This window comes from Diadema antillarum, unplaced genomic scaffold (assembly GCF_040938485.1).
Source record: "Diadema antillarum isolate AM-2024a unplaced genomic scaffold, OU_Dant_1.0 seq00000301_RagTag, whole genome shotgun sequence".
In the NCBI taxonomy this organism is placed as follows: Eukaryota; Metazoa; Echinodermata; class Echinoidea; order Diadematoida; family Diadematidae; genus Diadema; species Diadema antillarum.
Genome location: NW_027271324.1, coordinates 379,471 through 404,196, shown reverse-complemented (window position 1 = coordinate 404,196; position 24,726 = coordinate 379,471). Strand labels below are relative to the sequence as shown.

Genomic DNA, 24,726 nt, shown 5'->3' with positions numbered 1-24,726 from the left:
TAACCCCTCTGTTTAGAATTTTCACGCTGATTAAAGAACATGAAGTCTATGTAACTGTTTATTTCCTGAATAAAAAAATTTGAATGTACTAGTAATTACAAAATCTATTAAAGTCTAGTTGCTAGACATCACTTTTCATAATCTGTACCAAATAAAATGGATAATAATAAATATATATATATATATATATGTGTGTGTGTGTGTGTGTGTGTGTGTGTGTGTCATCACAAAGCAGTGCCTTCTTCTGCCCAATGGTACAGTTGTGCCAAGGGGAGACATTAGGTGGTAAGTTTTGATAGTGCTGTCCGACATGTCAAGAATCTCTCTGAAGTTAAGGTTTTAAATCTTTGATTCAAATTTGGTTCTCATTTGTACAAATTATCCAAATTGATTGCGATAAGTATATAGGTAGGCCTGCATAGATTTTAAAGCTTGTCATTCCGACATCCTTCGTTTTTCTCACTTCTTGGAGATGTGTTACAATGATTATCGAATTCTATTCTAAATATATTTTCACCAAGATTTTAAGGAATGAATACAAGCTAATAAATGATATTTTTGTCGGTTCTATTTGCAAAGACATCGAATATCTCTTTGGTTTATTTTTTCCCATTCGACCCAGGAACCATTTGTGTTAGGTGGCTCAACTACAAAAACAAATAGTCTGGTGGCTGATCATATTTCAAATATTAATTATTTACATAAATACCGTGTAGAATCAGGTAAAGTTTTTCTGAGGTCTGAAGGCCTTGGGGGAATTGCTATTGGTAACCTGTAGCCCAGTACTGCCTGTCTCATTGTCGAGCTTTCGACCACTGAACGGTAAACCCCAAAAGTTGGTGAGGAGGATGGCTGGGCACCCTGATGTAATGAATCCATCTCAAGGGCGTGTGAGCTCAACCATGAGCCATCGGCCATCCATCAACAAGGAGTGAAGCCCCGATAGGCGGTTTGTGGATAAAATCTTTCAACATTCCGACATCTCCTGTAGCCAAACTGGTGTCAAAAGTACTGCAGCGCATTCCTTTGGACTCAACCAGCAAAGCCAAGAGGAGGCCTCTAATGTGTGGGCAACTCAGAGTATCCATAATCTTGCCCAGGCTTATAGCCTGGAGAGGACACTACAGTTTCGCTATGCAGCGTAAGCACAACAAGGAAGACAACACGAATTCTAAGTCCGAATTGATTGGCGTAAAGTAGGGCGCTACAGGTTGTCTTCGACGGTGGAAGAGGCCATTGCGTCTCACTGGACAGCTACCGCTCGCCTCAAGCAGGGCAGCCCCCAGCCAAAAAGGTGCTGACCCTCCACAGTCAACCTGCTTCAATGGGTGCTTGGAGCTACAACAAAACTCAAAAAGTGGACTGTAACACTGCGCCATGCAAATCAGTGAAAAAGACAAAGAAACTACCTACCCTAAGGCTAGCAACCTGGAACGTACGAACTATGTGTACTGGCCTCTTCGATGACTTACAGCAGATTTCCAACGCAAGAAAAACTGTTGTGATTGACTCAGACTTAACATATTGATATAGCAGCACTGCAAGAAACCAGGATCTCATCCAGTGGATGTTTGCAGGAACAGAACTATACCTTCTTTTGGTAAAGAAATGCTAACGATGAACCACGTCTACACGGCATAGTTTTTGCTATGGAAAATTCCCTTCTTTCATTGATTGAACCTCCATCAGATTACCTTACCCTCACCTCACGTCTTTTACCATCTGCAGGCATGGTTAACATCGTGAGTATTTATACCCCCATACCTTTTATCAAAAGATACTAAGGATCACTAAGAGTACTGCAGAAAGATCAGCTAGAAGTTGTGCAAATGACTATTGGATGAAATTATGCTGTATTCAAGGAAAAATGTTCTCTCAGAGCCTGTCCTAGATGCTGTTGACTGCTTACCCATTATGCATGAACTTGATGCCAAACCAACGATAGAGGCGCTTGGCAATGCCATTGATTCACTTGCATGTGGAAAAACACCACAGAAGATGGTTTAATCTGTTTGGTCATCAAATGTGGAAAACCTGTTCTAATTAAACACCTCCATGAGTTCTTTTGCCAATGCTGGGAGGAGGGTACAGTCTCTCGGAAGTTTCGTGATGCCAGCATTAGTATTCTGTATAAGAACAAGGGTGATTGTAGTGACTGTAACAATTACCGTGGAATCTCCTTGCTGGATATAGGTGGGAAAGCTCGTATAATTCTGTACCAGCTGCCGATCTTGGCCAACCTCGTCTTCCCCGAATCCCTGTGTGGTTTTAGGGAAGGCAGATCTACCATTGACATAATCTTCTCTCTCCAACAGTAGCAAGAAAAGTGCAGGGAGCAGAAGAAACCACTTTATATGGCCTTCATAGGGCTAAATAGGCTTTTGACCTTGTCAGCAGAAAGAATTTCTTCGGACTGCTCGAGAAGATTGGCTGTCCTCCAAAACTGCTGGATATCATCTATTCATTCCACGACGGCATGCACAGTACAGTGCAATGTGATGGGTCAATTTCTGCACCTTTTTTAAATCTGTAGTGGAGTGAAACAAGGATGTGTCCTAGCACCAACTTTGTTTGGCATCTTCTTCACCATACTGCTCTCTCCTGCCTTTGAGAATAGTACTGAGGGTATCAACCTACACATAAGATCTGATGGGAAGTTGTTCAATCTGGCCCGTCTGAAAGCAAAGACCAAAGTGCGTCATGTACTAATCAGGGAAATCTTGTTTCCAGACAATGCAGCATTCACGACCCATGCAAAAGATGCCCTCCAAACTATCATGGATAGAGATTCTCTCTAGCATGCAAGGAGTTCGGACTTACCACCAACCTGATGGTAATATTAACAATTAACAACTAGATGCTGTCAACAGCTTCACTTTCTTGGGTTTAATCAACCAATACCAACAACCTGTCTGTAGATGCTGAGCTGAGTAAAGGTATCGGTAAGGCATCTGCTGTAATGGCTATGCTCACCAAGAGAGTATGGAGAAGCAGGAAGCTTACAATGAATACCAAAGTCTGTGTCTATCAAGCTTGCATCCTAAGCACATTGCTGTATAGCAATGAGATCTGACCTCTGTATGCAACCCAAGAAAGACGTTTGAAAAGCTTCCATCTTCGCTGCCTCAGACGTGTACTAGTCATAATTTGGAGTGATAAAATCCCAAACACTGATGTCCTAAAACATGCAAAAAAAAAAACAACAAACAAGAATGTTTGCCCTGCTGAGTCAAAGGCGATTACGATGGCTGGGACATGTGCACAGAATGGCTGATGATCGTATCCCAAAGAGCTTGCCACTGGATCCAGTGCTATTGGTCGGTCTAACCCTAGGTACAAAGGCGTCTGTACGCGCGATATGAAATCAACTGGTTTGATAGTGGAGACTTGGGAAACCATCACTGCAGATTGTACAAGGTGGAGACTTGTCTTACACAGAGAAGTGAGAAGACACTGGAAGCCAGGAAATCTCGAAAACAGAGGAAAGCTGCTATGCTCGCAACATTTCCACAGCCGACCTATTTAGTTTGCAGCAAATGTAGCAGACACTGTCATTCAAGAGTTGACCTATAGTCAAAGCAGGAAATGCTCCAGCAAGAAATAAACTGGTGTTTCATGCAGAGTGTACACCATGGTCTCATGAGACAGATGGATGCCAACAACACGCGACACTGCGCATAAAAACGTTTATTACTTCGTCCATACATACATAGTAAATACATAGATACATATCAAATAATCTTAAATGTCTAAGTGTCAATAATCAATAAATTATTACATTATTTGTTGAGGATACATATTACATTTTCTAAATGTCAAGTGCCAGTTCAATAAATCATTATGATTGTCCGGAATGCATATTACATTACCAATTGTTTAAGTGTCAATCCAAGTATACTTATTTATACATTTGTCACGATAGGTGACAAATGTCAATCCAGTAAGTCATTGTATTTATCCAAATAAAGGCATAATTTACCATTTGTAGATGAAACAAAAAGCTAGCATTAGTGCTTCAAAATTGTTCTAAAATGTGAGTTAGGGATAGAAACGACCAATGTAAAAATTTGAATCAGTATAATCGATGTTAAGTATTGTTAAATATACAAAATGTGAACAATAGTTATAATGAAAATGTTTCCAGACTAAACCGTCTACAGTTATGGTTTAATGAGAAAATAGTAATATCTCCTTATATTTTAGGCTTTATTGCTCAAATTTTATATGGTAGGATGTTTTGTGATACAACTGACCTACACATATGCATCAAAAGTGATATCTTAAACATCTTTTTTAAATCACTGCTCGCAAAGGTAAACAGGACCTTTAATGTAATAATTACACATTTGCATTACACATTACGTAGTGTCTTACATCCTTACGTTTTACATTTCAACGTGTTTAACAACCACCTCCCCCCCCCCCAATCTGTTCTCTTCTTTTATGGAATTCTGTTGTGAATGATGAAACTATTGCATGTTTACTAACGTTTTGATAAAACTGATGGGATTTTGGTTGGATTTATCTTTTGAGTAGGTCTTTCAGGCGTTGGTTGTTTTCAAGTGTTATCTGCTCCCTTGCTCCAATCTCCATGGCAAGAAAGGCGGGTAAAAGCCCTTGCGTTTAAGTTCATTTAGTAACACTTTGTATTTCTCTACTTTTCTTTTATGGGTGGCCTCGGTGTTACTCTTTCTAGTAAGAGTACTATGTCTGATCGTTGATTAGTTGTTACTACGTGGGGTAACAACCAATCCACTTTGCACCCTTCTAGACCAGCGTATACTACACGACCACTGGGAAGAGATTTTTTGATTGTGTGGTAAATATATTGCAATATGCTGTTGTGCCTCAAATCGTACCTTTCTGAAAATGCCAGGCACTTTGACATGAAATATGATGGAGAGTGAGGTTCTTTTCTAGTATTCTGTTATATTGTCTTCAAGTTCCCCCCTTAAGTATTGTTATCAACATCAATGGTGTCTTTCGCCTTTTCCCTATTTTCATGACAGTGGTCCATCATTGACTGTTTATTTGACCATTGTGATACTCTCTTGAGAAATGCAACCAAGTGCGTGGTTCACTAAGTTGTCACCTTTTATTCTTGCCTTATGCGAGGGTGTGACATTCACGATAGATGTCTGATATTTGTTGTATGAATATTCCTTTCGTTAGGTATATGTAAAAGGCCGACATTAGCTCCTCGGGAGGGGATACCCATCCATTTTTTTGAGAATTTCCTCTGTAGAAGGTCAAGATCATGTAAATGACATTTTTGGAGTTAGTGACCCGTTAAAAGAAACAGGGTGGAGAGTCGTAAGTATCGGGTGTATATAGCAAGCATAAACTCAGGTCTTATCGCTGCCCTGTCGATTCTTTGAAGTTTAGACTCTATTTCGCTTTGAACATGCTATAGAATATATTTTCTTTTTCGGAGAAACAAATTCGGGGCCCTCAGAAATAATGGGGTTTATCTTTCAGTGATCAGATTTTATCAGAACGAAGAAAAAACATCACTTCTTTCAATGATGAGCTACAGTATTTTGATTGCTTATGAATGAGGCCCATAGTAAAACAATGCTGTTGTAGCTGGTCAGTTATCTTTTGGCATTATGCTTCCTTGCTTGTGATAAGATAAATTCATTTGCGTAGGGGGTTATAATCATCTCGTACCTTTTAGATTATATTCTTGTCGTTCTTTTAACTCATGCTAAGAATATCATTGGCGAAAGATGGTCCCCCTGGAAAACACCTTTCTTAAAATTAAAATTCTCTGACGACCATTGACATTCAGTAACCGTACCCTGAAGTCTACTGTATAGGTTCTCAACATACAATACAACATTGTTCGGAACATCACATTTTTTTCCGTGAATCGTTACCTACACTACCAAAGGCTAAATCAAAGAACGTTATATGTACAGTTCGTTTCCATGTTCTGCTGTTAGCTATGATTTGTTGGATAACTTCGTTATGCTCGATACATGCACTAATTCCAGTAACAAAGGCTTTCTGAATTGATCTGTCTATGAACTCGTTATCTACTAAAATGTTACCATCTGATTTGGTATAATCTGGTGAAGGACTTTACTTTTGTAAAACGTAAGTGAGGTCATCTTACAGTTTTGAGGGAGGTGACATAACCACATTTGTTAATGAGTGATAACCGAGAGATCGATCAGCTTTCTGGAGAGTCTCTCGTTTCGTTGAGAATGCACGAAAACAAAGTTGCCAAAAAGTGGGGGGGGGGGGCGCAAGGTACGTCACGTAATAGCCCATAATAGACATTCAGAACCCGGGGTAGAAGATGCATTTTTCAACTGGAGAACTGTTTGATAAGTTTTGGTGTGACTGGGGATTAATCGAATTCTAACCAGTTTCGTGAACGTGTAGGTTAAAAGGAAACCATTGCAATTTCAAAGTCTAGCTCTACTTTTGGGGAGTATTTGTCACAATATCTATGATCCGCTGCTACTTCTGTGGTGAAACACGGTCTTAGAGACTTTTTGTCCATGACAAATACATTTTGCGTAATTCCAAAAGTCGTTACGATATTGTCATTCTTGATGTATACAATCTTTTTTTCAGAGTTTTTTTTTTCTTCAAATACGAAACCGCCTTGACTCCATACTTGAAGTTTCTTCTGCTCTCAACTTGGCGTTCTTTGGCATAGGCCTTGCGTCGAAGAGCGTTTTTTTTTTTCCTTTTCCTCGCTTCGACAATGGTCTTGGGTTAGTGTACGATGTAAATTTCGGAGTTCCTTTTTCTATGCATTGAAAAGTACTCAAAACGGTGTCACTGAATTGATTTGCTACTTCCGTGGTCGTTATCACTTGATAACTCAGGTCATGATTAATCCGGGAAATGAGGTCTTTTAGCTCTGTATTGATGGGCTCCTATTCGTCCGTAGCGAAATGGGGGATAGTAAAACGTGTAACTGCATCTACTCCAGTAGTGCAGACAAGTAGCGTTAGGATGTGAAGTGGAACATGAAATGACATTGTTTACTCCGTGGTTACCGTCTAAACAGGGAGGTGACCTCCCTGGTCCAAACGATGCGTTGCCTTCGTGAAGTATATTTATATCTAGACTTATATATCAAAATGGTTTCACACAGATTCAAATTTATCCAGGTCAACACTTTCTGTCAGATGTCTCACCTATGACACACAGACAATTATTAAAAACGGCCGGGCGCGGCTAAACATGGTCATATTTTGCGAAATTGCCGTTGCGCCCTTACGTTTTGAGGCAATCTCAGAATCCATGATTTTCCCTGGGGTAGGTATTAATGACGTCACAACGGGTTCGGTGGTTAAAGATTGCTCCAGTACTGATGGCGCGCGATGAGAAGGGGAAGGGATGCTGCTGCGCTGGTTTTAGGAGATTGACACAGTGAAGCGATGGAATCTCGGCGGTCATTCAAATTCGTGAAAAGGCAACCATGTTAAAAATAAGTGCGTTCAATTTGAAGAAAGTCTTGCTTTTAGTTACCTTGGAGGACGTGTATGCGTGTCTTTTCACATAGTTTTTTAATAGATTGTGCTTTGTGATGAAGATAATTTATTTTGGTCCACCAGGGCCCCGTTTTATCAAGATAAAGTTAGCGTTGATTGTGAAATCAACGCTAACTTTACCCAACTTGAAGTCCGCTATAACTTTAAATCGACTGTAAGTTTCTGTTTTACGAAGAGACTTAATAGTCGATTATAGTTATAGCTCATCATCATGACTTAATTATTGATTTAGTCAAAACAAAAAACACTGGTTTCCGTTACTGTCTGCTTAAAAACAATACAATACATAAAGCAAAACAAACATCAAAAGCACGTATGTATGATTGTTTGCCACGGCCACGGAAGTGTAGTCTGCTAGTGCGACGCAGTATTATTAGCGCTACAGCCCCTGAATTAGAAGTATGTTTGCAACAGAATCGCAAAATACACCGTTTTGCGTTGTATATTGAAGAAAGTAGATCTAGCACATCTGGAGCTCAACGAAAATCTGCGTACGGGCGTACCGTAAAGATCCCGCACACTACGTAGGATCTCAGTAAATCTAACGTTATAAAAGTAGGCCTATTCATTGACATGGATATAAACGTACAGTGGCTGACTGTCAAAGGTGAAGGTCGTGTATGCATTGTTTCAAGTCTTGTGTGTTTACGTGTAGGATTATGGAAACGTGTGAGAGTGTGGTGACTATAGCTTGTTTCTACCTCTACGGCGCAGATCGGCTTTGTAAAGAATAGATCGCGAATCTACAGACAACATGTCGAAATTCTAGACCTAACTGTTAGTAGACGCTCTACTAGTCTGCAGTGTGACTGTTACTGTAAGTATAAACAACTCGCTGTAACGTTACTTAGACCTATTAAAACGTTAGGCTATTCACTGCCACTGGTTAAATCTTACTGTCGTACTCGGTGCTATAGAATTAAACTCTTTATTTTTCTGTATAGGCCTACTAAACTCGTATTTGAGTCGTAATTAGTATCTATTGACGAAATAGATCTAACGTTACGTAGGCCTACGCACGTCAGAAATCACTGGTTTCCTCGCATATGGGTTCTTTGGGGGTTACGCCATTTCCTGACCCACTTTATCTGACACACTCTTTCTGACACACTTTTTTGCCATTCACTTTGTACACGGGGCAGTTTTCATGAGACGGCCTCTGTTATTGGCTACTGTGCTAATGAATATTCAAGACTATGGTATGGCTTGTCGAACGTCGCGCTCAAAGCCGGCCAATAAGAGGCGGCCAGGAGCTGGTGAGCTGGAGGCGCGTGGCAATTTCTAACCTCATCCACGTGTAGGCCTTGCTACTACGTGCCCTTCCAGTACCCTTTTTTTCAGCTGCTTAAATTGCGCGCTACATACACTGCACGTGTGATGGGTGCAGGGAGGTACTAGGTGAGACCAAAGTAGAAGCGCACGCACGCAGTGCAAGACGTCCCTGGATGATGGCAGTACGACATTACAATATCTTATAATCAATATTTGCGCCTCAGCTGAAATCTTTGTTTGGAAGGTGTGTTTTTGTTCGTTGTTTTTTTTTTTGTAATCTGGTAATTCAACCTGGTTCATTATTCTTTTGACCACTGTAGGTGAGGATCACGGTAGTATAAATCAAGACAAGTCAACATGCATTTTGCATAGTTTGATCCTTAAGACATAATGATATAGACAGTCTTAGACTACATGTAAATTTATCATTGCTTCTATGGTATACCATGCAGAGACCAATTGAGTATCACTGAACATTTTTGTAAGGAAGGGTTATACAATCACTACATAGGGCCTAATGTACATTAAAGAAGAAATTTACTCCAGAATTTTATCAATTTCATAAAAAAGAGAAAAAAATTGCTACAAAACAGTGCAAAGATGATCAAAATCGGATAAGAACTAAAGAAGTTATGATATTTTGAAATTTCACAATTTTTTGGAAAACACTTCTAGACCAGTCTTTATGAATATTCAAATGAGCAAGTTGATGTCATGCCCTCACAATTTCTTATTCATTTTATATACAGAAATGACAAAAATATCATTTTTTTCAGCTGTATGAATTTAAAACTTGCCTTATAACCACCCAAAATAAGTAAGAACAAATTTTAATTCTGATATATTATAGTATTGGAAAGTGCTCTTACCCGTATTAGCTAAAAACAACTATTTTTTTTCTGAATTTCATATATAATATACATGAAAAATTGTGAGGGAATGACATCATCAACTCGCTCATTTGAATATTCATAAGGGAAAAAAGGGAAATTTCAAAATGTCATATCTTCCTCATTTCTTATCCGATTTTTGTCATTTTTGCTTTATTCTGCACAGAAATGTTTTTCTTTCTTATGAAATTTATTTATTTCTAGGGTGGAATTCCTCTTTAAGTGGCGATCAACGTGTTAACTAATCTATTATTTGGAAGTACAAGCTTTTTACAGATAATGAACTGTAATTGCAAATCGCACGTCCATAGACTACCGGTACTCGACAGGGCATGTACATTACACATAGAGATCAGCATAATGTTACAAAGCACTGAAAAAACAACGATCCGAGTGTAAAGAAGTGAGAGGGAACACTCGACGGCTGCACGGGGAAAACGCGTCACAGCAACTGCAGCTTGCGGGACTTGCGATCCCGTACAGACCGATTATGACGTGAGACACTCCACGAGAAGGTATGTAGTAAATCTTGCAAGTTTTTAGTCCGGATGGGTCTGATATATCAAATAAATATCACCAGTTTATCAATGTTTCCTTCAATCTAACAATAGATAGGGACCTTGAAACTTGCGACATAAAGCTTTGACCAACGTCAGTTGTTCAAATGTATGTGCGTGATATAAATACTCTATCGACTGGGAACGTGCACACTTTCTATCATTGATCCCTTGGAGCTGGCCCACGGCCGTCGGCCGGTTGGCCGTGCGTTGCTCGACACTCTCGCTAACATGTTAGTCGTACGTGATTTGCTGAACAGCAACGTGTTTATCACTCTAGGTAGCTGGCCGATAACTATTAGATATTCAATAGCTAAAAGCCAATCACAGACACAGAATCAGACCGAGTGACTCATTATGAAAAAAAAAAATCGTAAGGCTGTTGAATATTCATTAGCACAGTAGCCAATAACAGAGGCCGTCTCATGAAAACTGCCCCGTGTACAAAATGAATGGCAAAAAAAGTGTGTCAGAAAGAGTGTGTCAGATGAAGTGGGTCAGGAAATGGCGTAACCCGATAGGAACCGAGCGGGGGAAAGGTAAATCAAAAGAGGATGAGGGAACTTTTAAATTCATTAGAATTAGCGTAATAGATCTGATGCACACTTAAATGAAAAAAAAAATTGAAATGTGTCAATCTACATGTGTGGTAAGTCTGTAGGGAAAGGGCCGAACGGGGGAGGATGTGGAGAGAGAGAGATTTTGGATTTTTCAGAATTGAAATTTAGCAATCCAGTGCACACTTTGAATAAAATATTTGGAAAGTTTTCTAATCAAAAAAAGCAAGAAAATTTTCCTCATTTCGAGAATTATGTGGGGACAAAATGACATGTTTGCCCCCCCCCCCCTCCTCCAGAATCGACGTCCCTGCATACGACGGTGGCTTTTGCATTCTTAGAATACAAATACAACTGAAAATATCTCGTAAACACATTTTGAGGGAATTCGGAAAGGTGTCAATTCCCAAAGTGTAAGTTCTTAAAGTGAGACCAAGCGGGGAAAGGGTTAAAATGAAAGAAGATATCCCTTCCCATTCGACGGAACTTTTGTTTCTTTATTAACTGAAGTGATAAACCTGGTGCACACTTTAGATGAAAATTTGGAAATCTGTCAGTCTAAAAGTGTACTAAGTCTAGTAACAGGAAGAGGACCAAACGGGGGAGGGTGTGGGAGGGGGTATCCCCCTCCCACGCGAGAGAGATGTTGCATTTTCAGAATTGAAATTCAGCAATCTGGTGCATACTTTGGATTAAATATTTGAACAGTTTTCTATCAAAAAAGAGAGACAATTTTCCTCATTTCGAGAATAATTTTGGAACAAAATGATATGATATTTGCCCCTCCCGCCCCCGTCCTCCAGGATCGACATCCCTGCATACTTTTTTTTAAATTATTATTAATGGTATTTTGATTCAACAAATCATTGATCGCAGCCAGAGGCCGATTTACAAATGATTTTACAAAAATGAGAAATACACATATACAGAATTACATGAATATAAAAAAGTAAAGTTACATAATCAAGATAACACAAGGCTCATACAAAACAAGAAGAATTCAATATTTCATCAAAAGAATATTAATACTTGATATCAATACGGTTTGTATAAAATAAATTAGGGAATTTCAATAGGTGGCACCCTCAAGCTTGGCCGCACTAAAATGTTTGCTCTGAGTTTTTGTGAGAATTTTTCATCATTTTATGTTCTGGACGTCTGATTTGGCAATAAAATACTCTTAATGATGAGATGATATGCCTAATCTTGACCTCATTCATGATGACCATGACGCTTCATTCCATCCGAAACTAACAACATCTTGTTATATTCTACCGCAACACGTAGCACAGCTTAAGTCTTTCAGAGTGGAGTATACTTTCTCAGTTTTGCATTATAATATAAGGAGTTTGATTAAAAATATTGACCAGTTACAATTATTTCTTGACACTTTGAATGTAAAACTTTCAGTTTTGGGATTATGTGAAACTTGGATGACTGAAAATTTCACTTCCCTTGTACAATTAGATGGTTACACACTGGTAACAAATAACAGAGTTTGTAAACGAGGTGGAGGTGTGGCATTTTATGTGAAGAATAATTTGAAATTTGAAATGATAACCCATTTAAATTACATGTCTGATTCAATTGAAAGTATTTTCATTGACATAAGTATGCCAGGTGGTAAAAAAGTATCGATAGGAGAAATTTACAAGCCCCAAATTGTAATCATTCTGACTTCATCTCAACCTTAGAAATTATTTTAGATTCGCCCTATTTCCGCAACAAACACGTGTACATAATGGGAGATTTTAACTTAGACTTACTTGATTATGGTAAGCCACAAACACGTGATTTTCTTGATACTATGGTATCATTATCTTTCACTCCTTGTATCACCAAGCCTACAAGATTATTTGGAGCCTCCGCAACACTGATTGATAACATATTTTTAAACAGCCATGATTATGATGATCAATGTATCGCTGTTACGGACATATCAGATCATTTTCCCGTTATAGTTTCTTCCATTTCTACTATACCTGAATCGCATAAACAAAAGGTGTGTAAAAATTTATCGCAATCACGAGTGTTCTCCGATCATAATATCCAGCTGTTCAAACAAAGTTTATCCGAAATTGATTGGAATGAGGTTTTAAACTCCACTGATCCGAATGACGCGTACGACAGATTTATGAATATTTTGGTACCTTTATATCACTTGCATTTTCCTTTGAGAAATCAAAGAGGAAACTACAAAACAGTTCCGCGCTCACCCTGGATAACAAAAGCTTTACTTAGATCCATAAACAGAAAAAATACTTTATTTTACAGATATAAATCATGTAATACAGCTTTGAATAAATCAAAGTACATTAAATATCGGAATACTCTTACGTCCCTGTTACGTAAAGCAAAAAAAAAGATTATTTTTGTTCTTTGTTTGAACAGCACAAGTCCGATGCAAAATCTACCTGGCATGTAATAAATAGTGTTATTCATAAACGTGTAAAGAAGGGTAGTATTGATAATATCCTTTGTGAAGGGAAGAATTTAACAGATGATGTGGAAATTGCGGAAGCATTCAACTCTTTTTTTTTTATATTGGTCCGAATCTGGCCCGCAATATTTCATCTGTACACAGACCCTTTCATTCTTACCTTTTAAATTCCAATCTACAGTCCTTATTTTTTCTCCCAGTACTTGAAACAGAGGTCGTAGATATTGTCAATTCTTTTAGCCCCAAGAAGAGTACAGGTCATGATGGGATTTCTAATCACCTCATGAAATGTATTGTAAACGAAATACTATCACCCTTAGTTCACATTTTGAATTTATCTTTATTGATTGGTATTGTGCCCATTAAAATGAAAATTGCTAAAGTTATTCCAATCTATAAGAAAGGCAGAGAGGATGAGTTAGGAAATTATCGACCAATATCGCTTCTGTCGTCCTTTTCTAAATTACTTGAGAAGGTGATTTATAATCGTTTAATCAAATTTGTAAACGATTGTGATATTTTAGCTGATAATCAATTCGGGTTCCGGAAAAAAACATACAACCACCCATGCTATATTACTAGTGGTTGAGAAAGTTGTAAGAGCTTTAGACACAAAGTCGCATACAGTCGGTCTGTTTCTGGACTACTCCAGGGCCTTTGACACAATAGATCACGAAATTATTTTGTATAAACTAAATCATTACGGCATTCGTGGAAAGGCCTTGGAGTGGTTCAGAAGTTATCTTACCGGTCGATCTCAATTTGTTTCCGTAAATAATCATGAATCTGATATAAACTCGATTTGTTGTGGTGTTCCACAGGGCTCCCTCTTAGGTCCTCTTTTATTCATTTTATACATCAATGACTTCCGTAACTCATCCTCTCTGCTGTCTTTTCTTCTGTTCGCAGATGATACAAGTCTCTTTTATTCTCACTCAGATCCTTATGTTTTGCTCGATTCTCTGAATAATGAACTTGAGTTAGTGTTTGAGTGGATTCAGGCAAATAAATTGTCGCTTAACATAAATAAGACCAATTATATGGTTTTCAGGAACACAATAAAATCTCTTCCAGGTTTAGTTTTAATGAGCGATTTACAGTTAAAGGACAAGTTCACCTTCATAAACATAAGGATTGAGAGAATGCAACAATATTAGTAGAACACATCAATGAAAGTTTTAGGAAAATTGGGCAATCGATGCAAAAGTTATGAATTTTTAAAATTTGTGTGTTGGAACCGCTGGATGAGGAGACTACTACAGCTTGTGAGTCATATGCGTTCAACAATATAAAGAAAATGTAAAGAAAATTCAACATATTTTTTCGCATAATATTAGAGCACTTGAATTGCCTCTTTCTAAAGGCAGGGGGAATAATATTACCCATAACATTTGTCGGTAACGAGTCGGGGGAATGTGTACTTTTTTCAAAAGATGAAATTTTGTGAAATTCTCTTTATATTTTCCTTATATTGTTGTACGCATGTGACATCTAAGTTATTCACACACTGCAGTAGTCTTCTCATCCAGCGGTTACTGCACAAAAACTTCAAAAATTCATAACTTTTGAACGGATTGTCCGATTTTCCTCAAACTTTCAATGATGTGTTCTACTAATATTGCTACATTCTCTCAATCCTTATGTTTATGAAGGTGAACTTGTCCTTTAAATCAAATAGATTCAACAAAATTTTTAGGTATTTATATTGACAGTAACCTTTCATGGAAGGTACATGTTGATTATTTATGTAAATTGTTGTGCAAGAATGTTGGAATCATTCCCAAACTGAAATATCTCTTCCCAAAGCCAATATTGCATTCTCTTTATACAACTTTATTATTACCTTACTTGAATTACGGAATATTAGCCTGGGGGAACTGCTCAAAGACTAAAATTCATTCGTTATTTTTGGTTCAGAAAAAGGCCTTGCGGATTATAAATCGGGCACAATTTTTTGATCATACTGATGAATTGTTTGTTTCAAGTAAATTGTTAAAAATTTCTGATTTGTATTTATATCATGTTGGAATTTTCATGTATAAGTTGAATACTGGTGACCTTCCTAGTATATTTTCCTCAATGTTTGTGAAAAACAGTGATATTCATACTTACCCTACAAGACACAGTGAATCCTATCATTTTTCCCCTGTTCGTACAGTTTTAGCCCTTAAGACAATTACATCTACCGGCCCTTCTTTCTGGAATGAGTTAGATTCGGTTCGGTTGCACTCAAGTTCTTTAAGCTCCTTTAAGAAAAATCTCAAAGCCAATTTTCTAAAATCCTATGTGTAATTATTTTGCCGTAATCGCTTAAAAATTTTTTTGCATATACTTAAATGATGCCTCGCTCGGATGACCTCACCAGTTTGATTAACTTGCTACTTTTCTAAGCATTTATACCATAAGTTAATCATAAACATTATATACTATACTTTGTACATCCCGTAAACATTGTAATATTCTCGATATTTTGAATTTTCCATGTTACGTCACTTCTGACTTTGATATACTGTACTAAAACCCTATGTTATATTTTTGGAACCCACATCCTACAAGCTTTGCTTTTTAGTGGGTTCCTCATATTACACGTTAATTTTATGTCCTTATACATTTGTGCATTATTGAATATGGAACGTGAATAAAAAAAAAAAGACTGCATGTTACGATTTGTAAGTATGTTGTGCCTTTACGAAGTATGACGTTGTGTAATGATGACCCAGAATGGCGAAATTTCTTGCTGATTTTCGTTGCTCTTCACACGTAGCAGCCATAGTCATCACTTGGCTTGCCCTAGCCGCAGTCACCTCGTGGCTAACTGCAATGTGTCGCCTTACGTACACCCGCAATGAACTACTTGACGTTGGTGATGAATGGGTCAAACACAAAAGCCTCCATGTGATTAAGCCTTTCACTGCCAGTGAATGGAGTGTATTGAAGGAAATTGGAGTCGCTCGCCAAACAAAGCGTGGTTACAGAGGAGGAACGCTCAGGCGCAGATTTTCTATACCAGCAATCACCTCGTATAGGACTGATCAACAAAAGCACAATAGCCGGCCAAGAAGCTCTCTTGTCTATCTCACTGGAAATAGACTGCCTAATGGAACCCCAACACGACCTGAAAAGCGAACCTGTCTACGTATCGCGCACTGGAATGCCAGATCGATGAACAGTAAGACTACAGCGATTTGTGATTTCATAGTGAGCGAGGACATCGACGCACTGGTCATCACTGAGACTTGGCTGAAGGGCAGTAGTCAAGATAATCACACTATCGCAGATATTCACAGTACACTGCCTGGGTACAGTATTACACACCAACCTCGAACCTTTGGACAGGGTGGTGGAATCTGCGTCATCTACCGTTCGACACTTCGAACTATTCAAAACGACTCGACGGTCTATCATTATTTCGAGCTCGTTGACATGACATTATCGTCACCTGCCATGTCATTTCGAATCTACGCTGCCTATCGGCCGCCGCCGTCTTCAAAAACAAATTCAGCTACAGTCAGTTTTCACAGGAATTCTCCTCTTTGCTTGAATCCATCGCAGTCGATGACAGACTACTTGTTCTTACCGGAGACTTCAACGTCCATGTAGATATGCTGAATGACAGCAACGCACAGAATTTCTTGAACATACTCTCTACAGCTGGTTTCCATCAACATGTCAACGAACCTACACACACGGGTGGTCACACGCTAGATCTTCTGATCTCGCGGACCGTAGATGAATTTGTAGTTGGTGTGAGGAGAATGAGAGGTCTTCCATCAGACCACGATGCTAACATTGCTTTGCTCAATGCCCGTCGTCCTCCACCTGCAAAGAAGCGAGTCGTCTACATAAAGACAAGTAACATTGACTTAAACAGATTCCGACAGGATATCTTGGAGTCAAATCTAGTGCGCACGTCCGATGGTGGTGACACTTCTATGTCGGGACCTGAGGCTGTTAAGTGCTACAACTCGACAATGTCACACTTTCTAGACACACACGCTCCTCTAAAAACAGCTGATATCTTACTGCGCCAACACGCCCCTTGGTACACGGACAGTGTGAAGGAATCTAAGAGATTGCGAAGGCGTGCTGAGCGTCGTATGATGAAGTCTGATCTTGAGATTCACCGACAAATTTACAAAGCATGCTGCAGAGAGTATCAACAGGCACTCAACCCGGCAAAGACAGCTTACATAACAGCAGAGATCGCAAAAAGTGATAACAAACAACTTTTCAAGCTTGTCCAAGAGCTTTCCACACCAAGGGGCAATGCGTTGCTTCCTGATCACGACTCTGACGAACAGCTGGCTGCAAATTCTGGACACTTCCAAGGGGAGACAACAAAAATCATTGCTGGTCTCAACCATTGTGATCCACTTGCAAACCTGCAAGACGAGAGAGATACATGTGCCAGCGAGTTCTCGTTCTTTGAGCCAGTGTCCCAAAATGACGTTCGCAGTGTTATACTAGGACGTGCAACTAAGACGAGTAGCATCGATCCAATTCCAACGTGGCTTCTTAAGTCTTGTCTAGATGAGCTTCTTCCTTCGATCACTAATATTGTCAATCTGGCGTTGTCTTCTGGCACATTTCCGGAATCATTCAAGGTAGCCCATGTGGTTCCTGTACTGAAGAAACCTGGATCAAAATGTACTTTCAAACTACTGGCCGATTGCCAACATTACTTTTCTTGGTAAGATTCTCGAGAAGATAATGTCGGAACAGCTCTGGGCTTACCTCGAGAAGCACCGTCTATTTCCTGAGATGCTGTCAGCTTATCGCAAGTTTCATTCTACCGAGACCGCACTAGTTAAAGTCTACAATGACCTCCTCCTGGCCTTGGACAAAGGGGATGAAGCTGTCGTTGTACTCCTAGATTTCTCGTCGGCGTTCGACACGATCGATCACAAGGTTGCCCTCAAGAGACTTCAACGGACATACGGCATCAATGAGCTGGCATTGCAGATGTTGAAGACGTATCTCGTGGGATGGACGCAAATTGTAAAAGTGAATGGTTCCTACTCTTCCCCGTTCTCTGTTCAAACCGGTGTCCCCCAGGGCTCGGTCATGGGACCGTTGGAATTTATCCTGTACACTGGTCCTCTTGCTGAGGTCATCAGATCCCATGAAGGGATCAACCACGTCGTGTATGCGGACGACACGCAGCTGTACGTAGTCCCTCAGCATAGTAAGCATAAGGAAAGTCTGGAGAGATTGTCTGAGTGTGTTACCGAGGTCAAATTGTGGTCAAGTCGGAACCAACTCAAACTCAACGAGACTAACACTGAAATCCTGCACGTCACATCTCAGTTTCGCTAATCAATGCCCTTTCCCATGAAATGACTGTATTGGAGATGCTATCTCCCTATCAGCATCAGATCGAGATCTCGGGGTTGTCGTAGACCACAAGCTCAATCTACAGAGGCATATAAACAACACATGCCGCTCAGCCGCGTTCGGCATATGCAAAATTGGGAAACTTAGACGCTTCTTGGATCAAGCCAACACGGAACGTCTTGTCCATGCCTTAGTCACCACGCACCTCGACTATTGTAATTCTCTGTATGTCAACATTCCCTATGCCCATATTGCCCCCTGAAAAGAATCCAGAACACAGCAGCTCGTCTCGTCTCTCGCACCAAGAAATCCGACCACATCACTCCCATCCTTCGCTCCCTTCACTGGCTCCCCATGGTTCACAGAATACAATTAAAAATACTCACCCTTACCTACAAAGCCAAGCACGGTTTAGCCCCTGGATACATCTCTCAACTATTAGTTCCCAAGAATTCATCCCGTGTCCTGCGATCATCTCGTTCAATCCATCTCCAACTTAGCCCTGGACCCATTCCACGTACTCGCTATGGCAGTCGTGCTTTCGCCGTCGCTGCGCCCCAACTATGGAGCAAGCTCCCCCTGCACATCAGATCTTCACCCTCGCCAGATACGTTTAAGACCCTCCTGAAGACACATTTAATGAAGTCAATATAAGTTGAAGTTACTATGATGTCATGTTTTTTCTACATGCGTACACACTAAGAAATATGGTTCACTCTTGCACCTTTTAAGGGTGCAAAGTGATGTCACCCTGGTGGCTCCCTATGGGTGTTATATTGCACCCTCAAAAAATGGGTGCAAAAGTTGCACCATGGTGCAATGGTAAAATTTGCCTAGCGGTGCACCTTTGCACCTCCAGAGAGGGTGCAAATTTGCACCCTTTATTGAGGGTGTGAAGTTGTTCCCTTGGGTGCGTATTTCCACTCACACTAAGTGGTGCTTAGTTCCACCTTTTCTTGAGGGTGCATCTTTCCACCCACGCTAAGTTGTGCTAAGTTTGCACCTTTCTTGAGGGTGCGATATTTCTTAGTTTTTCGGCGCAACTTTGCACCCTGTCTTGCCTCTACTTTTGGTGCAACTTTACACCCTTTCGTGAGGGTGCAAAGAAGCACCCAAAGTTCCAAGATTGTACCCTCTCTTGAGGGTGCAATTTTGTGCTTTATATATAGGTATGATGTTGCACCTATATGGTGCTTATTTGATCCATGACTGCTGCAAAATTGCTTCTTTAAATGAGCCAGTCAGTGTCACTGTCTACTCCTTTAGAGGCGCAATATTGCCCAGTAACTTCAAGTGCACCTTGAGATTACTGGGCAATATTGCGTCTCTAAAGGAACAGGAAGTGACACTGATTGACTCCTTTAAAGACGCAATTTTGCAGCAGTCATGGATCAAATAAGCACCACATATTTGCAATATTATACCTATAAGGTATATATACTTAGCATCACATTACCGGGTACAATTTAGTTACTTAACTACTTTAAACCTTAAACAGTGCGAACTGATGCGAGCCTATTTGCTCAGAAACTTTTGTTGTTGTTGCACTCTGAAAAGTAAATAGGATTGGTGTAATTTGGATCCTGTGAATCATGAAATGTGTGTGTGTGTGTATGGAATTTGTGAGTTTTGAAATGTTAATGTAGAAGTTAACTTAGTTGTGTTTGAATGATATACTGAAACCAAATATTTACCCAATTACCTTCCCAATAAGGTGAGCACTATCATTATCTATCAAACAAACCCTCTAGGCAAGAGTACACTTCTACATGAAGGAAGAGGTAAAAATATGATATGCATTTGTCTGGATACGTTTTATTCAAAATGTACTTGAATGCGTACTTATTCACATAATCTATAAGAATAAAATATGCTTCTTACTAGTACACAAAGCCTCAAAAACAAGAGCACGCTACTTACATTTCTAAAGTATGTACCATATTTTAAAAAAAGATGTAAGAGGACTTAACAAGTTGTTTGTATGCATTTAAACGAATAGGCCTACATATATCCATGCGTACAATATTCATCTAACAGTGACGTCATCATGAATAATCAAAAAGATATGTTTACAGCATAGACATGAATTTATCTAAAATCTAAAACATGTCTTATAATTAGGAGTTTGTTTTATGATGACGATGCCAATTGTCTTAAAGTCCTTATCACGACATGTCTTGGGGTTCACACCTATTTAAACCATGAGATTCTTGGCACGTAGATTACGACTACAATTTAATTAATATTGAAAATATTTAGACATTTTCTATAAAAAAGCAAGGAAATTTCCACATCTCGGGAATTACGAGGAGGAGCAAAATGTTTGCCCCCAATACTTTTATGGGGAACCATATACCCCCCCCCCCCCATCAACGCCACTGCATATGACATTTCCATTGGGGCGGGGCTAATGCCCCTTTACACCCCCCCCCCCCCCCGTAAGATCAACGCCCCTGATTATCCCTGTGTATGCCCACTGATGTATCCTGACTGAGTCATCAGAGTCATCGTCATTTGCTCAATGATTGAAAAATGGAGGGGGGTTCAATTATGGCAGAATGATTTCTTGTTTGTTTTCGTACGTAATTTGCAGATGGTCCATAGTTGCGCGCGTCATAGCATGTAAACATGTTAGCCTATGACGTTGTCAACGTCTGGACCTTGCCTTATGTCGATATTGATAGGCCTATTTTCGAGCAAGCGAAGCGAGCGAGCGCTTGAGAAAATTATGTATACATATCCTGAAAGATAGAATACTTTTAAGCTCTGTTAGCTCTCTGAAGGCGGACGTAAGAACGTCATTAAATATGCCGAAATTGATACAATCACATTTCTGCTTCTTCCATTTTTTCTTCAGATTTCGGGGGGGGGTGATTGTACAGGCCACCCCCCCCCCCTCCTCGATTTCTGGGGGATACATCCCCCCCCCCCCCCCCCGCGGGACTTACGCCCATGATGTGCACAGAGAAAAGAGTGTTCAACCTCTTTAACAAGCCTACCAGGTTACGAGGAACTACTTTGCAGCGCAATCATATTACATCGTATTTCGATCTCATTCAAATATTTGGTTGGTTTGTCTGGTGCCATAAAGACGGAAGTTATCAGACTCAAGTCAAGATATCAACAGTCTTTTGTGACCCTATATAGATGCCATTTCAGTAATGAAATGCGTGTAAAAGTTATATGCTATGCTTTACAGAGCTGTTTCAGTATTTTAAAATGTTATGCCAAAACTAATTAGAAATCAATCTAAATAGCTTTTGATTTGGCAGAACATGTGTCATGTGTTAATTACGATTTTCATTGATGCACATGTACCGTATGTATACGCTTCTTTATTCAACCTCCGCCTGTCTACCTACATCTTTCCACCTGTCTTCTTTTCCAAAAGGATGCATGAACGCCCTAATGGTCGTTGGTCCTGCCTTGGGTTTCGTCATTGGTAGCGTCTCGCTCTCTATGTATACAGACTTTCACAGAAGTACAGAGAGGTAAGTGTTCATACTGTTCTGTTTCGTTGAGTTTGAGCAATATCTCCCAGTCTTTGATAGAGTAGAGCGTGATACACAATCATTCTACACACTGACTTTACGCAGGGCTAGACATTAGCGGTGGCCCGGTTGCCCAGGGTCACTAAAATTGATACCGGGCCACCAAATTTAAAAAAGGCGTTTTTCACAATCCGACAGCTAAGATTTCAAAAAAAAAATTATTTTTGTATTTCCATATTATTACGAGCCACATCAATTCCTTTTCGCGCGATCAAAATTTCATATTCAAAGATTTTAGTGGTCCCAACGGGCAACCCTGCTTTTTGTTTGTTTGTTTGTTTTTTGTTTGTTTATTTTCCATCTGAGAAGATGGCTGGATAGCTCATATTCAGCTATATTAAGCTGGTCTTCAATGGGGTCCAGTTGGATGTGAGGTGGGACCACTTCACCGAGTTAACACCCTGTTCTTTGCGATGAATGAAGTGGGACCACTTCACCGAGTTAACACCCTGCTCTTTGCGATGAATGAAGTGGAATCTTTTACGTGCATGAGTTGTTACTCTCTCATACACGTCACCTCCATTTTATGTCCTATCCGAGGGACAGAGTGTTTTGCCTCTTGCTAGACGGGCCGCGTGATCGTGAGGCAGACGCGCTACCGACTGAGCCAACTCACCGCTCTTGCTAAATGTTAACTGTTCCTACATCTGGGTTGCGTTGGAATGTCTTGCATTGATTACTTGATTTACTTTACTTCAAAAATGGAGATTCATACATTAGATATTGCAACAAAAGTACATAATTTGCATTTCAAGTACACTCAAAGAAAACAGACAAACTGGAACTGAAACTCGGACATATTTACATACAATATAATATACATCATCAGAACGTAACAAATTGAACCAACATTTAATGCCCTGTCACACCTTTCCGGGTAAGCTATGCGAGCTTGTTGCGTTAAAGTATTTTCCAGCAGGCAGGATAATTTTCTGCGGGCGGACAAGGAGTTGGGCGAGTTTCGCGTGCGTCTTACCTGCTGGAAGCGTGCTACTTACGTTCTAGTAACGGACTACATACGTGCACTGCGATGTACTTGCGTTACAACTGCGTATGTTACCTGGGTGGGAGTTGCCTGCGAGATGCTCTCGCTACGGACCTTCTACAGGTGTTCTGCGTGGACCTCTCTGGGCAATCCCCGCGACTCACCCGGAACAGGTTTTGAGCATGCTCAAGGGCCTGTCACACTTTCCCGGGCAAGCTTTGCTTGGGGTTCGCGGGGGACAACTTTTGCTACCTGGAGGTCCCCGCGGATGACCCGCACCTGACAGTACCTAGCACGTAGTCGCCTGTAGTTGCCCGGAGATGCGCACGTGAGTCCGATTTACCCGAAGCCAAGTTTTGAGAATGCTACAGACGTAGTGCACAATGAAACTACGTGGAAGACAGAGAGTACGTACAATTTTCTCTGCTGGCTTGAACTGACAAGATTAACAGCCATCTTCCTCAGACGGTGTCAGTTGACACACATCATTTTGTATGCCAATGTGCCCACAGTGTTTTTGAACTCTCATGTTATGCCCTACGGAAAAATTACAAATCGAAATAAAACCATTAAACGAGAACTTACCGTTCGAAGCATGAGATTTATTTTAAAGATTAAATTGAGGGGAGGTATAATATGCCCCCTCCCTCCCTGAGATTACTCAAACTTCAGTAAGTTCTCCTAGTTTAATTTTTCAGTTTATTTGTGACTGAGGGCACATTTTTGCTTTGACTAGTGTTGGCGCATGCGCGAGCAGGATCTCATATCATACCTCCCATTAAATTACTCATTAGGATAAATCTCAACCTTCGAACGGCAAGTTCTCGTTTAATCTTTCTATTAACATTATTTTCTGAGGTGTAAAAGAAAAATGAATAAATCACTTGGAGATGTATCCATGCACCATATCAGACAAAAAAAATCAAAACGACCACATTTATGGACTGATATAATCTGCCCCCCAGAAGCTACATATACAACTTTTGTAATCGCTTCGTCATTTTGTAAGATCAATGGAATTCCGCGTGAAAGAAATTCTAAAACAATCATGCTGTGTGCTTGGACAGAATAGAATTTCCTATCTCTTCGAATCATAGTTACCGCACAAAATGTGTGTGTAGTCCAGCGGATATAGAAAAAATCATGCACTTTATGGTAAAAGCACCATACTTGGTACACATGTATATGATGCCAATATAAGTCATTTCTGATATGGAAGCCACTCTGATTCTCCCTTTGGCGGCCGTGGCGGCCATTTTTCAAAATGGCCGCCATGTGATATAGCAATGCTGTGTATTTTGGAAACTATAAGTCCGATTGTCGTGATTCTTGCACCAAAGTATAGGTTTAGAGAATCAAGGATTCCAATGAAATAATTTTTGAGAGGATAAAACCATGGCAACCTACTTATTGGTGGCCATTTTCAAAAAAATATAGCCACCATGTTAGATAAAAACATATCCTTAAAACTTATGGACAAAGGGTCATGACTCTGGTACCAACTTATATGTTTTTGGGGTCAAGGATTCCCATAAATTCAACTGTAAGTGAATATGAATCGCTTCATCCTACGTTTTGGCGGCCATTTTAATGAATATGGCTGCCATACAACAGAAAATGAATATT

The 24,726-nt window shown here is 39.9% G+C and overlaps 1 protein-coding gene across 1 annotated transcript in view; it reads left to right on the top strand.

Moving 5' to 3' along the window:
• LOC139730309 (solute carrier organic anion transporter family member 4A1-like) overlaps positions 1-24,726 on the top strand; it is a 232,162-nt gene that overhangs the window by 86,469 nt on the left and 120,967 nt on the right. Inside the window, exon 4 of the mRNA XM_071641184.1 lies at positions 21,956-22,055. Coding sequence (XP_071497285.1) covers positions 21,956-22,055 — 100 coding nt within the window. The remainder of the gene's footprint in view (positions 1-21,955; positions 22,056-24,726) is intronic.